This window comes from Centroberyx gerrardi, chromosome 2, assembly GCF_048128805.1.
Source record: "Centroberyx gerrardi isolate f3 chromosome 2, fCenGer3.hap1.cur.20231027, whole genome shotgun sequence".
NCBI classification, from domain to species: Eukaryota; Metazoa; Chordata; class Actinopteri; order Beryciformes; family Berycidae; genus Centroberyx; species Centroberyx gerrardi.
The window spans coordinates 33,592,492-33,609,496 of NC_135998.1; the positions used below are offsets into that span (position 1 = coordinate 33,592,492).

General features: G+C 40.3%; 2 protein-coding genes across 2 annotated transcripts in view; one reads left to right on the plus strand and one right to left on the minus strand.

Moving 5' to 3' along the window:
- The window catches only part of grin3a (glutamate receptor, ionotropic, N-methyl-D-aspartate 3A), a 64,014-nt gene extending 53,847 nt beyond the window's left edge, over positions 1-10,167 (plus strand). The window contains exon 10 of the mRNA XM_078288386.1: positions 9,555-10,167. Within this exon, the coding sequence (XP_078144512.1) occupies positions 9,555-10,167 (613 nt within the window). The remainder of the gene's footprint in view (positions 1-9,554) is intronic.
- Positions 10,168-15,097: 4,930 nt separating this feature from the next.
- The window catches only part of plppr1 (phospholipid phosphatase related 1), a 47,667-nt gene continuing 45,759 nt past the window's right edge, over positions 15,098-17,005 (minus strand). Inside the window, exon 7 of the mRNA XM_071894858.2 lies at positions 15,098-15,130. Within this exon, the coding sequence (XP_071750959.2) occupies positions 15,098-15,130 (33 nt within the window). The remainder of the gene's footprint in view (positions 15,131-17,005) is intronic.

Consider the following 17,005-nt stretch of genomic DNA (forward strand, 5'->3'; position numbering starts at 1 on the left):
AATTAATTTCCTTAATTTCCTTACATGATTATGAAAATTGAAACCCTGATTTGTACCGAAAGTAGAGGAACATTTAGAAAGCTTGAGAGACTTCAGTTCTTAAAGTCAGGAGTCAATTGACAACGACTTTGCCTTTTGAGTGTTAAAGGATGTGATGTTGGCCAATGAGCGTCAGGTAAGTTTTTTTTTTTTTTTTTTTTTTTTAAATGGATATATATTTAATCCAAACCCTTTCCATTTAAAATCAGTACTAGTTTGTCTTCATTCACTTGCAGTACAATGATGGAAGTATGCATATGTGTAAGTCATTTATCAGTACTTCATGACAGAATAAGAATCATACATTTAAAATTTCAGCAAGTTAAATTATTATTATTTTCCCATGCCAGTGGTGGCATCTCTTAACTGATTAGACTTTGCTTTTACTAGCAACAGTTTCCAAAGGAGCCAACCAGTCATTTTCTGTTTGGATGGAGAAGGTTGTGGAGAAGCCAGTCAGTCTGGTCAGTCCGGTCAGTCCGGTCAGTCTTGTCAGTCCGGTCAGTCTGGTCAGTCTTGTCAGTCCGGTCAGTCCGGTCTGTCTGGTCAGTCCGGTCTGTGTGTCTGACCAGTCTGACACTGTCTTGCTGTCGCCGTCTCTGCAGGTCAGGGGGTTGTAATGCGGTATCCTTCCAGTTTGTGATGATTCTCACTGCTCTTTTTTATTCCTTATCCATGGCTGCTTGCTGTTTCTTGACCAGCCCGACAGTAGTACACTTCCATACTCCAAACATGGTTGTTTCAGTATGTTATATATTTGAAACTGGTCTTCAGTAGGGAGCACATTCCTTACCATCACAAAGTGTGGTCACTTAGAGGCAACAACAGCAGCAACAGTTATTTTGTATGAATAATAAAGTAGAAATGTGACAGACAGACAGACAGACAGGTAGGTAGGGATAGATAGATAGATAGATAGATAGATAGATAGATAGATAGATAGATAGATAGATAGATAGATAATTTTGTTTAAAGACTTTAACAAAGTTGCAAAATGCTGTGGAAAACAAAAAGGAATTAAACAAAATAAACAAACACATTTATAAAGGGAAGGCTCACGCTGCTGGCTCCATTAAGGTCCACTCAGCAGAATAGAAGTAGCAAAAGACTATGGTAATAGAAACATAACAAATAATAGAAACATAGCAACACTATAAGCTTTATTCAACAGTTCAGCGACTGCTCATTACACCATGAAATTCAAGTGAAAAAGAACCACAAATACTACTGACTCACCAAAAAACAGAATCCATGTTAGCCTGCAAATGAATTTAGAGTACTGCCACAGCATTGTTAGAGCAATGACAAATCATCAGTTAAATACAAGTTAATAAAAATCACTTATCGGACATGCCTTAAAGCCTTTTTCCCTTTTTGAAAACAAGAAAATTGTTTCCTGAGGCAGGTTCCACAGTTTAGTGGCTTAGTCAAAATGGTCGGGCAACATTGGACTTGTATCTTGCCTTTGTAACATTCAAGAGGTTCATCTGTAGATGTGAGACTACACTTCTGTACATTGCCTGTTAAATTTTCAGTAATTTCTACTGTAGGTAAAGTAAGGTGAGTTATCTGTGTTCCTCTCTGACTTCAACTTAGAGTAGCTGTTTACTAAAATAGTTGCAGACAAGATAGAGCTTTATGGGTGCAGCAAAAATACAGTTACAATAGATGGTAGAACATGAAATAAATGCATGGATAACTTTCTGCAAGTCAGAAAACGATAAAAATTGCCTAATTTTAGAGATATCAACTGGAAAAAAAAAAAAATGAAAAGCTTTTGGACTTTTCATAATTTAGAGCAGAATCAAAAATGACTCCCAAATTTGAGGCAGCCTGTTTGATATTAGTTGCAAGAAAAGATTTCCATGAATTTAAATACTTGCATTTGCTGAGCTAACAACTTCAGCTTTATCATCATTAAGACGACAGCACCCAAAATTCAATGTCTGCTAGACAATTTTACAGTATCAGTAACAGTATCAAGGCTATCGCTGGGTTTTATGCATAAATACAACAATTTTTCATCAGCATAGCAATGAAATTAAGTTTTATGTCTGCAAGTTATGTGACCAATTGGAGCATATAGGTGAGAACTAAATGGGACTGCCTAGGATGGAACCATAATGTACTTCACATCCTAATTATGCTGACGAGGATATACAACAGCCCAAAGGCATCAGAGAACTGCCTATCTGAGAGATATGATATCAACCAATTAAGAGCAGTGTCTGTAATACCCTGAAACTCTCTAAGGTGGCCAATTAAGATATTGTGATTAACAGTGTTAAAGAAAGAGCTAAGGTCAAGTAGCACCAGAACAACTCAACTCAACTTTATTTATATAGCACTTTACACACAACACAGTTGATCCAAAGTGCTTTACAACACACACAGAGGAAAATAATAATAATAATAGTAAAGGCACATGGTCACACAGAGCCCAAAGTGACAACACAGACCTACAGAGACTTCAGGAGAAATACCTGAGCTGGTTAAGTTAAGTTAGGCACAGTTAAAAGCTAGTGAGTAGAAGTATGTTTTAAGATGACTCTTGAAGGTCTCAATAGTGGGGGAGAATCGGATGGTGGGAGGAAGAGAATTCCATAGTTTTGGGGCAGCGATAGAGAAGGCCCTGTCCCCATAACACTTAGTCCTGGATCTCGGGACAGACAGAAGTCTTTGGTCAGACGATCTCAGTACTCTGACAGTGTGATATGGTAACAAAACATTCACCGGCATCCATTGCCAATAAAATCAGTTGCAAATCGGTCATTGTACCATTTTTAATAGATGAAGTAGATTAGCAAATATAATTTTTTGCTTGCATACAAATAATTATTAATGAAGAAGAGCTGGAAGTGCAAAATAGATAGTTTAAATAGATAAAACTAGATTAGTTGTTTCATTTAGGGAGTACAATTTTAACTCAAGACTAAGATATTGTCTTGACGACCAAAGAAAAGTAAAAAGAAACATCTGGACAGAGCAGTGTTGATAATACCTGCAGCTTAAAGAGGGACTGTCATAGAGCAGATTCTGTCCATCATGATATCCTTAAAAGACACATTAATGTCTACAATAATTCAGAATTCCAGGAGATAGATTTGTAATTCTGTAACGCATCCTTTGAGTTCCTTTCCTGGAAAAGGCAATATTCACATAATTACAATTCTTACGTGTGAACATTATCCACAAAAACATTCAATCTTGTTTCAAGTCAAACCACTGAAACAGCACTGGTAGCTGTAAATTCTGTAAATGATCTGAGACTACTGATGAGAATAGAGTGTCAGCTCTGGTAATTGTGGATACAAGCGCTGCTTTTGGTACTACTGACCATAGCATGCTCTTAAAATGGCTTGGAATCTGGATTGTTTTTTCTGGAACAGTACTGACTTGGTTTTACTACTTGGTTTATTGGACAGGAAGACAGTATTTTAGAAGTCTTGATGACCACGTGTCAAATAGGCATAATATACACTATGGTGTTCCACAGGGCTCCATACTTGGTCCACTTTTATTTTTTTTCTGTATATGCTTCCACAGGGGAGAATAATCTGTGAGCATGGTGTCAATTTTCAAAGCTATGCTGACGATACTGAGTTGTATATATCAGTATATCTATATCTGCACCAGACAATACTGATACTCTACATTCGTTGAAAACATGTCTGTCCAGTATTACAGAATGGATGAACTGCATTTTTATAAAATTAAATGGAGAGAAAACAGAGATTCATCTAATTGGTCTAAATGGTAAACAAGAAAATATTTTAAACAAATTAGGTAATCTGGTTCTACAGATAAAACCAGCAGTGCGAAACTTAGGTGTAATTATTGACTCTGAGCTAACTTTTAAAGCACATGTGGATAGCATAACAAAACTGTTTTTTATCATGTAAGTAATAGTGCAAGAGTGAGACCTTTTGTATCACAAAAGAGTTCTAAGAAGTTGACACGTGTTTGTTTTTTCTCGCCTTGATTATTGTAATGCCCTCCTTGGTTTACTTAAAAAGACAATTGACAGACTTAAGCTTGTGCAAAATTCTGCTGCTATGTGCTTACTAGGACTAAAAAGAGTGAACATCTCACACCTGTATTGGTCACTTTCCCTGGCTTCCTGTCTCTTTCAGAATTCATTTTAAATTTCTTTAACTTGTTTTTAAGGCACTAAAAGGTTACGCACCTCCATACATATCAGAATACCTTATTGAATATACTGTTTGAGATCATCAACTGTTTGCTTATTTAACATTGCTATGGAAAGATGGAGAGGTCAAAGCAGTGGAAAATGAACTTTTTTCATTTGGTATTTTCATAGAATTTGTATTATGTAAAACCTCATTGTTTTTATCCTGCACTTGCAGTTTAATTGTTTCCTTGTTTTTTACTTGTTTTCTACTTTTCATTTTATGTATTTTTTTTCAATATCTTAACTTTTCATATCCTTTAATGTTTAAATTAGGGGAGACGGGACACTCTTCTCTGCTGCAGCCCCACTTTGTGATTTAGGCTGATAAAATGGTTTGTTTATACATAAATATCTTGCCTTGTGTAGCTTTAAGACTATTGGAAAAAAATATAATCACTACAGATAACAGTTATTGTTCAATTATCTAAATTAAGGGGAGCAAACCTGACCTAAATAATAATAATATTGTGATACTTTATTGGTACCCATTGGGTAATTTTCTTTCCGCTTGCCCCCTTCCACAGGCAGGTCAGAGGTCAGGGTCAGTGGTAGAATAGCGCCTCTGGAGATGGTAGTGATTCAGTGTCTTGCTCAAGGATCCTTCAGTAGGGGGATATTTGTTGAAGGGCCGCCGCCCTACTCACTGTGCAATATTATGCTACAACCTCTGCACAACTCTCGCTGTGAGGAGTGGTAGGAACATCTGTAGCGACAGATGGTTTGGGAAACACTGGATTTGATTAAATATTGTTGACTCCATTCCAAGCAAAATGAAATGTAGCAGGGAAATGCAGGGAAAGCGGGTAAAGTGTGTAGATAGTTGGAGCTGTCCTCTCTTCATGGGGTGCACTGGTTGACTTGGGATAGAAACCATACAAGGTACCTGGCACTTTTGGAAGCTCTGAATAGTAACGACATTGGATCCCTAATTGCTCCCAGTTTGGTGGAGAGACCTGACAACTCTGGATCTAGGGTGGAAGGACCTGGAAATTCTGGAATTGTTATGAGGAAGGAACTTGATGTTTCTGCAAATCTGGTGGTGGAATCAGACATCTCTGGATATATATTGGAGAGGAACCTGATGACTGTGGAAATTGAGAGGAGGAGGGATCTGATATCTCTGGAAATTAGGTGGAGGAATTTGGGAACTCTGAGTGATGGGAGGAGGAGAGAGCTGGCTTCTTTGAAGAAAAGGAGGAGGGAAGACCTTACATCTTTGGAAGGAGAAGTGAATGATGGGACAAATTCTGCTGACTTGAGGATGTGTGTAGAAGGTCCTGGCCTCTTAAGTCCTGGCATCTCTAGAAAAGGAAGATCTGTTCTTCTTGGAGTTTGAAGTGGAGAAGCCTTCTGATGTTTATGAGAGGAACAGAGTGATGTATGATCTTCTTGACCTTCACAGCTTCTAATATTATGTTGTTTGTCAGCTTTAGATCTGGGCTTCTTTCTGCATTGGCAAGGAGTTTAGTGTAGTTGTTATTTCAGATGCACATAATCCTTTATATAATAGAAATGAGAGAGTGACAGACATTAGGGATGTGTGCCTATCTTTTGCAGAAACCCATGATGTTGGCAATGATGATATGAGGAACATCCAAACATGGAAATGAAGTAGAAATGAGGATTTTGATTTCAGGATACTTTTCATCTGCTTTGAGCACAACTGCCAAGACTGCATGGTTTAAATCATTGGTCCTCGTGCGTACAACGATATGTTTAGTTTCGTACTCAATTCCTCTTCACATGCTTCAGACTTTCTGAGTCGTGGGACACCATATTTTCTTAATCTCCACCTGGCAGAAGATGCTTAGCGTTTATATATATTCCAGTGAAATCATGCCAAAACCGTCTCAGCCTCTGCAAAATCATCATGCCCATTCATAATATGAGCGTTGGAAGAGCTGTTCTTTGAAATAGGAGTGACACCTGGGCTCCTCAAAGGTAAGGAAAAGAGTGGAGAGGCAGGGCTCATCAGTGGTAGGAGGAAGAGTGGGAGGACAGACGTCATCCCTGGATGGAAAAGGATTGGAGGAGCAGGGCTTCAGTGTGCGGAAGGAGGGAGAGGCTCAGCAGAAGTGAGATGCTACTGCTACTACCACTACTAATAATAATAATCTTTATTTACATAGCGCTTTCAAAACAGTTACAAAGCACTTTATAAAGGAGTAAATAAAAACAAAAGATAAAAGCATTGGTAAAAGCGAAAAACAATGTATGCAAGGCAAGAAGCTTAAAAAGCAAAGCAAGACACATGGAAGTAAAACATAAAAAGAGAGGTCAAGGGCAATTAATAAAAGATCATTACATAAAAGCAAGTCTATAAAAGTGAGTTTTAGGAAGTGATTTAAAGGACAGATTGTTCCACAGTCAGTGAGGCCCAGTCACCTGTTGTATTCAATCAACCATCAGGGACGCACCTGAGGACCTCAGGCTGCGATCCGGCTCATATGGGGTTAAAAGGTCTTTGATATAGTTGGTGCCAGAGCCACTGTGCCATGAAAATGATCAGCAAATTCTTAAAACAGGTAAACAAAGATGTAAAAATTGGGGTGATATTATCTTGCCTTTTGGTTCCAGTAAGAATGCTAGATGCTGCATATTGTTCACGCTGCAGACAACAGAGGGAATTTTAACTGAGACAGGAATACTCTACAGAGTTGCAGAAGTCTAAACAAAAAGAGATAAAAGCACAGATGAGTTTTTCCATATCAGTAAAGGATAGAAATTATTTAATTTTGGAATGATTCCTCAATTGAAAGAAAGAAGACTGCACAGCTCTCTTAATCTTCTCGTCAAAACTTTGCATCAAATATTACCCCTTAGTTTCTTGTTACAGGCTTTACATTGGTGAATAGAGTACTTAACTCATGGTGAATCAGTTTAAAGGAGTCAGGTGGGTTAAAAAGGGCTACTTGGATTCGTTTCATTAAGGTGTTTCATTCATTAAGGGATGTCTGTAAAATCTAGCACTTTACACCTGCAAGGCAATTTATGAGAGTGGCTTAGTATCACAAGATTTTATAGCCATATATAACTGTACCATTAAGATAACAGTAAAAGATTACAGATTAGTTATACTAATATGGAGTATATGACGGACTTCATTGCAAAAGTCTCTATATCCATTTAAGAAAAAATGTTAGCCAATGTTCAATAACCACATCCTCAAAAATACTTCTATTAGTCTTAAGATCTGATACTGTTAACTACATTCCATAATATGCTTTCTTTCATAGCAGCCATGTTGTAAGCGCAGGTGCCATTTTTTTTAAATGGCACATATCTCATTTTGAGATGAAAGTCTTTTTATGTTCTTCTAATACTCGACGTCTCATCTCTCTGCTTAAGCTCTCTCTTGACAGCGGGAAGTATCTCATTAGATTCTTCTTGTCATCTTCCTCAGCAAAAAGACCTTAGAATCGGAGAGTTCTTCAGTTAGGTTGCCATTCATATGATGTGAATCTGTCCTCTCTACTCCTTTAATGAAATCTTAGTTATTCTTCAGCTTGCAGATCCGGTCCAGTAGATGTGAAAACTTTTGCTTGAGAGAGGGGACCGAATTTCTTTCTTTTCCAAGTCTAACTCTGGCAAGTCAGAATTATCCTATAATTGATTGCAGAAAATGTTAGAGTTGACGTGGGGAGAGTATATGTTTTATTGTATTGATGTTTTGTACACTGGTTTAAGTTCTCATTTTCAAGCATAGAAGGTAAAGCCACCTCAGAAGTTCTAAATAATGCTTGAGGTTTATATTAGTCTCCACAAAATGTTTTGAGGCTGATTTTTTTAACATTGGCCCATAACTCCACCATTAAAATTCAGTGCTAAAACAGTTACTAGTCCATCGTTCCTACAAATATAATTTTGTCTAGCATTGCAGCAGGATACTGTACTACAATAGATGTATTAATAATACACAGATATATGCCCGGAGTCTAAATTGTGTGAAAAAAACAACTGATTCAACATATTAATCTTTTCATTCATCAGCATATGATATCTTTTTTTGTTTGTTTTTTTTAGATGATTTTTTATGCATTTTTGCCTTTATATGATAGATACAGTAGAGAGAGGTAGGAAGGATTGGGAGAGAGAGAGAGAGAGAGAAAGAGAGAGAGAGAGAGAGAGAGAGAGAGAGAGAGAGAGAGAGAGGTGACATGCAACAAAGGTCCTAGGCTGGATTTGAACCCAGTGCTTAGCCACTGAGCCACCAGGATGCCCTGTAAAAACTAAGCAGTAGTATATTACAAAATTTCCAATACTGTAAAATCAACTTAAATATTGAGAATGATTAAATAAATCTTTTTTTTAAGTGTTTGGAGTTTACCATGACAAACACTACCTGTCAGATCAGAGTTAGAGAGGTAATTGGTGGGTGGGTGGGTGGGCAGGCGTGGGTCTAGCAAAACAGACTCTTGATTTCCCTGACTTCTTTCCGTTATGCTGTTTGCTGTGCCTTGCTTCTCTTTCAATTGACATGGCACCAACTAGAAAAAACAAGGCCAAGTCATTCTTCTGAGGCACATTTCTTTTGTACACATAAGGTAAAAAAATGCCTTTATGTGCCTTGGCTTTCCTTTTTCAAGTTTCAAGTCCTTTTACCCTTGACTGCAATGAGCCAAACACCTTTTTTTTCGCAGATTTAAATGGTCTGGTGAAGCATAAAGCAAGGACACACAGTGGTAAACTCTCTAAACCTGAGATGACACCAACTTGAGAAGGCCCTGATGTATCATCCATCCATGTACTGCAAATGCCATTTTCTTTCTGTCTTCTTGTTATATAGCTGTGCAGTCAAGTGAGAAGCTTTGGGCAAAGGTCCAGAGTGACTTGATGTTTCACATGGTAAACACAATCAAAGGAATTGACATGTCACCTAGGAGAGCTATGGCTGGCTGTTGTGAGCCTGTCTGTCTAAACTAAGTGTGTGTGGCTCTAGGGGTTAGGGTTAGGGTTAGGGTTGTTGTACTGTGCATTCTTCCAAGGATGTTGGCATGAGCTTTTTAACACAAATGTCTCCCGGACCTTTCCCAGACAGGATTTAAAATTACTATCAGCAGGTTAGGACCATGGTCCTGTCCAAATTGCTTTTTGATACAGGCACAGAACCCTTTGTATAAGAGCAGTTCACTGCATGAGCACTGGGCCTAGATCATCAGTGTATTCGTACAGTAGCCATGGAGGGAAACCATCCGGGTCACTGGTTTTGCTTAAGATTAACTGGAGAGATGTCCAATGCTGAACAATTCTCCCTCACTGACAGGCTTAGGAAGAAGACAGAATGGCAACCTTACTTTTTTCTCTGTATCTGTCTGATCTCCAGGTGCAATGAGGGAAACAACCAATCAGCAGCCTGGAATCCCTCAGAGTCCTCCCACTGCAACAGGCGCAGGATCCTTCCACAGGAAGTGCAGCAGAATGACCTGGAGCGCCCACCCTCCCAGGACCTCCCCCCTCCACCACCCCCTTCTCCTCTGTCTCATCCCCATTCCCTTGCCAAGCTGGAGAAACACCTGCCCCTAGTGACCACCCCTAATGGTCGCACCGACCTGTTGGGGCTGGGGTTGGGCCAGGGACTGGGGCCGGGGCAGGGGGTGTCCGGGCAGGGGGTAACACCAGGACAGCGCCTGGGTCTGGGTCTGGGTCTGGGCGCGGGCGATTGCGGCCCCGGCCTGAGTGTGGGGGTGGGTCGGAACCCACTGGTTCAGGAGCTGTCAGAACTGGAGGGTCAAATCCTCATAATTAAGCAGCAGCTGCAGTCAGCCATGAGGAGGAAGAGGGAGCTGGAACAGTTGCAATCAGCAAACCAACCAGCGAACCAGACTACGCCCAGTCATCCTCCTGCGCACCAGTCTAACCAAGTGAGCCAGTTTGCTCAGTATAACCAGTCCCACCAGCAGACTAACCAACACACCAACACCCTCCCTGAGTTCTGAAGCTTCTGTTTCTGCCTAGAGAAACCTGGTTAAACACGGGACTAGATTCCAAAACCCTCCTCCGGGTTCTGGAACAGGATCCTTTCCCTGAGTTCCGGAGTTAGAACTTTCCCAGAGTTCTGGTTCTGGAAGCGGAATTTTCCCTGGGCTCAGGTGTTGCAGTGTTTCCCCTCCGGAACGCTGGATTGAGATGTTCTCCAGGGGCTAGATCCCGCTCTGTAATTCCAGTAGAACATTTCCTGACCTCTGGAACTAGAAATTTCCCTGGACTAGAGGCTTTGGATGAGAGTGAGCCAGGGACCGTGAACCAAATCCGTTCTGAGACCCTCACTGAGCTTGTCACTTCCATTGAAGAGCTGTGCACACCTTGTCTCTACTTTCCCTAAATCTCTTCCTCTTCTCTTTTCATCTCCCTTTCCCTCTCTTTCTTCACCTCCTTCTCTCCCCTTTCGCTTCCCTTGCTTTTTTTTATTTCACTATCATTCCTTCTCCTCTCCGCTACTTCCTTTGTTCTCTCTCCTCCCTTCCCCCTCAACCTTGTCTCTTCAAGGGCACAGATTTGCTTGCCGCGATGATAAGCTTGATCATAGACATGAAGACTCCTTAGTATTTAAGCTTGACGGGCTAATTCACTTGAGTCTGATGTTGAGACTCATTGAGAGTGTAAATGACCTGATGTTGAACCCAGCCACTTAAACCTTTATATCCTTAGTGTCCTGCTGAAACCTTGTATCTTGAAAAAAAAGAAAGTAAAAATAGCGGGAATTAAGAAAAACTGGTTGATTTTACCATTGATGACCAGTGTTTCTCACCTCTGACAATGGTTTGGCTTGGTCTCAAGATAACTTAATATTTTCTATTGGGTTGTGGAGGGGTGGTCAGGGTGGGATGGCTGTCAATTGTGGTAAAAAAGTAGAAAAATTGAAGATATAATGCTTTGGCGGGACACCTCTATATTCATCAAGAATGGCTGGTTGGCATCTTGTGGTGGATTATAGGACAATACCAAAACCTTATTTTATGGACTTATATATAACTTTCTCCTGCACTTCACCCAGGCACTCCTGGTTTCTCAAAGAAAGCTGCAGTCATCATTTAACTTGTCAGAGTATGAGTTCTGATCTAGAATCCCTTGTGTTTCTTCTTCATAATGATTGAAAGTTAATGGCATAAATTACTTGGGAACTGAAGTAGTAATAAGGTATACAAGAGATAAAGCCAAAAGTCTTCAGGTTTTTCAGTCAGGGACCCAAATGAGAAACTTAGTCACTCACCCTACCCAGCCTCTTGAAAACATACTGGTGCTCTTGTAATATGGGACACAACAACAAAAGGGCCACAATTAATTTTGGGTACAAACCCACTGTTCAACAAAACAGGAAAAAGAAAATGTAAACATGAACGTAGATCTCTAATCGTACTCTGAGATGTTATGTGAATAAGGACGTTCTCAACCGACCACTCTGAACTGGTCCTGCTGTGATGATGCGAGACCTGTTCTGTTTGGGTTTGGATGTGTTCCGTTATTAAAAATTACCTCTCTTGTTTGAACTTGATGTCATTGAAAAAGTTTTTCTTTTCATCAAAAAGAAGTCATAGGTGTCCTGTGCATAGCTATACCTAATTGCTAGCAAAAGCAGACCGCAGTAATTATACTTGTTGTGCATAGTTGGACCACAGTTTAGGTTATTTATTTTAATTAGTGTGCCTCCATGAACTTCACACTCTAAGGGATGAAACTGTTCAACTCTGTTATTTTCACAACCTTAATTTGTTTTATTTGTGGCAACAAAGTGGCTGACTAATGGCTCCAATGATTGTGATACCAGTGGTCTTGTGTAAGCAAAAATGCAAATTTCACTCTGACTGTTAAAGGTGGGGTGAACTTTACATTCAAAAAGCCTGCCAGAAAGGATTTCCTTAGAGAGAGCGGGGATTAGTCAGTCCAACAGACTATCATACAATTTTTGGACAATCTCAAGGATTTGAGGGATTTGCTTCCACTGATAGGTAACAAGTTTCCAACCCTTTGTGAGAGAGAAAATCTGGAGACGAGTCTATGACACCAGAGGAACAGGCCAGCAATCGTTGGCATGCAGGGCAAAGCAATCAAGCTGTACGTATTACGTATTATTTTGGTGGAATATTTTCTCAAGGTGGCCGTGGAGCTTCACCTGAAGTCACTCCATTGTAGTTTAAAACCCCCCTGCAGCTGTATACATAACCAACCCACTCAGAGAGCTTTGCTGCCTACCCTAAAATGTTGTTGTTGCACTATTCTTCACTCATATTGCTACGGGACAGCAATTTGGACAGTGCAGGCAGGCACAGAACAGCCAAGGAGGACACTTTATAAACACACAACACAGTCAGATATGCACATACACACAAGTATGCACACATGCGCGCACACACACACACACACATACCCATACAAACAGCCCCTATCTATTTAGACAGTGTGTCTGCAGGGTAAGCGCAGGCTGTCACAGCTGAAATGAATACCTGACAGAGCAGAAGAGCTAGTACACTGACTGAGCAGTCAGCTTTCTTTGTGTCTGTGTGTGTGTATGTATTGCCAAGTGGGTGACATAAACATCAGTGACGTCCATGTGGTTGTAACAGGATGAATCAACAGAGAAACCGAGTAATAGCCTACTTCTAGCATGTTTATGCTCATTCGAATCACTTGTCTGGCAAACTTGTGCAAGGTTGGACAGAGGTGTGGTGTGAGGAGTAACAGGCTGGATGTGACACTGGGTACATAAGACCGCAAGAAAGCCATATTCGTGTAGACTTTTTTGGGGCTTGTCCGACTGTGGGCTCCATGAAACATCACAGTTTTCCCCTCACTTGCTCTAGGAGAACACACAAGAGGATAATTTCATCACAGGAACCAGAAAGGTATGACACATGACACATTCTCTTTCCTATCCAGCAGTTAAACGGCCCACCTAGACACCTTTCTGACCACCTTAATAAAAATGGGCAGTATCTTGTGTATTTTGTACCTTTTGCTTGTGTAAGTTCACAGAATGAATTTCAGCTGTGTTTGTCCTTGAGTTGGGCTCCTGAATGGGTTCAAATCGACATGCGCTGGTTGCTAAAGGTATAGCTGTATGCTCTTCGCGGCACTCCTTACAGCAAAATGCACCTGTATTCATCATTTAACTTGTCACGATGAATATGAATATTTGGATGTGTTCTGTTATTAAAAAAAATACCTCTCTTGTTTGAACTTGACTTCAGCGAAACGTCTTTCTTTCTCATAGGTGTTTCTCATAGGTGTCCTAGGTGGTAATAGTGACACCTACGGCTCTAAACAACAGGGGAAACAGTATCTCCAACTCCCAATTCTCTTTGATGAAATTCTCCTCTTCTGCTCTTCTCCTGGCGCTTTTTACTTTTAGCTCAAGTATTGCACTTGATTACATTTTAACATATTCATATATGCACTTCTCCCAGTGAGCGCGGCACATAATGAAAACCAGAAGTAAATATGTTTTTGCTACTGACTATTTAATTTGTGGACAAACCAAGAAAAAAATATATGCAGCATTTCAAATGAAACACTTTTTGTTTTGTTTTTTTTTTGTAAAGAAAAAGACGATCATAGTCACAATGATAATTATAAGAGTATAATACAAATCATGAATATCTATAAAACATCTTGACTTCTCTCTTCATGCTGGGCGTTTCGTCCAATAGGAAATGGAGTCACAACATCGCATCACAATCCACTGGTGGGTTGAGGAGCGGGAGGAGGAGGGGGGTTCAAGGAGGAAAAGTGAAGCAGGAGTCATTGGCGTGGTTTCTGTTGCTAGCCAGGCCATAATTATGTCATTCAGTATCCCTTTAAACAGCATTTCTGTGATTTTTTTTTTTTTTCTCCCACATTATAAAGACATTATTTTCCACTGGGACTGTAGTTTCAAATAAACAGTAAAACCAGACGGGTTAAGTCTTCAGTTAGACCCGGCACAGGCTAGCCCCACTTGACCTTTCCGCAGAGAAATGCCCATTAACATCACAGGGAATCAGGAAATTGGGGTGAAATACACTCTCAGTGAGAATTTCCACCCATCACATTTCCATACAACGTGGCTGATAAGATGGCACTCTGCCGTCGCCAAACCCCATTTTCTGACTCTGATGATGATGATGTCCCTGACTCTTCCTTATCATTTCCTCCAAAGGGCAAAGGGGTTTGTCCTCCAAAACACCTAAACTGATACCAAAACATATCCAGGTTTACAGCAGGCAAACAGGTCCAAATGGATCGTAATAATCATACAGATTAACAAAAAATCTTTACAAAATACGACCTGACACGGTCAGTTAATGTACAGAAAATGAGAATAAAAAGAAGGATCAAGTCTTTTTCTTCTGTACAAATGACAAACATCACAGAACAACAACATCAATACTTTTCTATAGTAGCTTTTCAGACTGAGGGAACAGATGTGGTGATCAAACAGGCAAGTCACCTGACAGGATGTGATGCAAAACAGTGTGAGTCAGCTGACAGGAAGTGTGCAGATGTAACACCGTCAGGATAGGCTACAGCACTCGCTCATACAAAATGTACAAAACACCGTCCTCTAACTACAAACATCACACCTTGGAGGAAAAAAAGTCCCATGTTTCAAATGGTTTCAAATGTCTGAAAAACAATCTGTGCTTAAGTTTGCCTTGTGTTTCTGTTTTTTTAAAGACTGATGCGATCCAGGTGCCTTGGCAGGTTGTATTGAGCATAGCCCAACGAGTTGAAAACCATTACAAACATGGTGTGTTTTGGCCCCCAGGTGAATTAGACAGATACATCAGGAGTGTGTTGGTTAAGCATTCGGAGCCACGCCGCACTGCGATCTCGTCATTGTGTCTGGAAGTGCTGTGGAGACGCAAACGTGACCCGGTGCTGCCCCCTTAGTCATGTGACCTCCGTCATTGACGCCGAGTGGTTCTGAAAAGAGAGGTGGAGGGAGGGATGGAGGCGGAGGTGGAAAGATTGAGAGAGAGAGAGAGAGAGAGAGAGAATTTAAAACAAAAAAACAGAGACAAGAGAGAGAAAAATGGAAGGGGACAGGAGAGTGAAAAAACATGAAAATGGAAAGAAGAGGTAGAAGAAATCTTTGTCAACCAGTGTTAGGATTGCTTTATGTAAGGTTGGGTGTGTGTGTGTGTGTGTGTGTGTGTGCGTACCAGTTAAACTGGAAGGGAAAATGTACAGTCAAGGTTAAGATTTGAATGGACAGACATTTTCTCTGTGTGCTCTTGATTGAAAGAAGCAATGTGTGTGTGAGAGATAACAAAGAGACAAGGAAAGAAAAAGACTTTGGCTCAGGTCTTCTGTCTTTCTTCTCTTCTCTCTCTCTCTCTCTCTCTCTCTCTCTCTCTACCTCCCACGCAGTATTGATTATTGATCCCACAACTCTCATCAAGTGTGAGACAAAGTGCCGAGATGCCGTCTGTAAATTCCTGTTAGTCTAACCTTTTACTTTTCCTCTCTCTGTGATTCGTGAGACTCACTGAGAGAGTGAGAGAGAGAGAGAGAGAGAGAGAGAGAGAGTGTGTGTGTGTGTGTGTGTGTGTATGTGTGTGTGTGTGTGTGTGTGTGTGTGTGTGTGTGTGTTTGAGGGGGGGGTTCCTACATGGCAGCATGGATGTATGTCCTTTTGAACGTGTGTGTCATTATTTCTGTGTTTAGATAGAAAGAAAGAAAGAAAGAAAGAAAGAGAGAAAGAGAAAGAAACAAGAAAGAAAGAAAGACAAAGAAAGAAAGGAAGAAAGAAAGAAAGAAAGAAAGAAAGAGAAAGAAAGACAGAAATAACTTAATTCATGTTTCTTTTGCACATTTAAAGCTGCACTAGGCAACTTCACATGCTGGCAGCTCCAAATGGAACAGAGAGGAAAATGTTTGAAAAATCTGAACTTCAATACCCAGAAATCCTGTGCAGTGAGGTCAGTATTTTCAATTCTTCTTATCGATCTGATTCTTTATCAATTCCCTTATTGATTCCTACTCTATACATTTTCAGGGGTAAAAGACTACATACAGCTTTACTGGAGTTAACTTTGTTTTATTACTCAAGACAGACATTGCTGTGTAGAGTTACTTTTGTCTGAGAAGTAAACAGCTAAGAGACATCTGGCATGACGCCTTACTTCAGAGAACACAATACAAGTAATTGGAGGTCAACATCACTGAACAAAAACAAAATATTTACCACTGTATTTATCGCTTTATTGGGTCGTTCAAACGCACTCTGCTCTTAAATACAATATTTCTGACGGCATTTGAAGGCAGCATCTGCTTGCTGCCGTAGTGACGGTTGCCGCGGTGCAGAACAAGTGCGGAAAATCTAGGAAATAATGAGGTAAATATTGGACTTTTGGACCCACAGTGCAATCATTCAGGACACTTAGCATGGATTATTCTGCAGAGCTGTTCGGAGGAATTTTGTGGCCTTTTTATTTGCTGTTTTTGGAACTCTAAAGAAACGGTCTCCAGCAACTTCTGTTGTTTTGAAAAAGGTCGTCAAGGAGCTGCTAGAAAACTAGCTGTGTGTTATATGGACATACAAAGTTCACTGGTGTTTCCACTGACATGAGGGTGAGTCGTCAAATTAGGTTATTGTTTGCCACTGACAGCAAACCGAAAAGAGTCGAAAAGGTTGTTGCACAGCTATTTGAGAACCGTCCAGCTGTTCAACATTCTTAATGATCAATTAGAGGAATCGTTAGTGCTGCTGCTTATTGATTCCGGTGAATTTGGCAATTTGGAACCGAGACTAAATTGGAGCCGGTTCTTGATACCCAGCCATACCGGCCGGTCTGT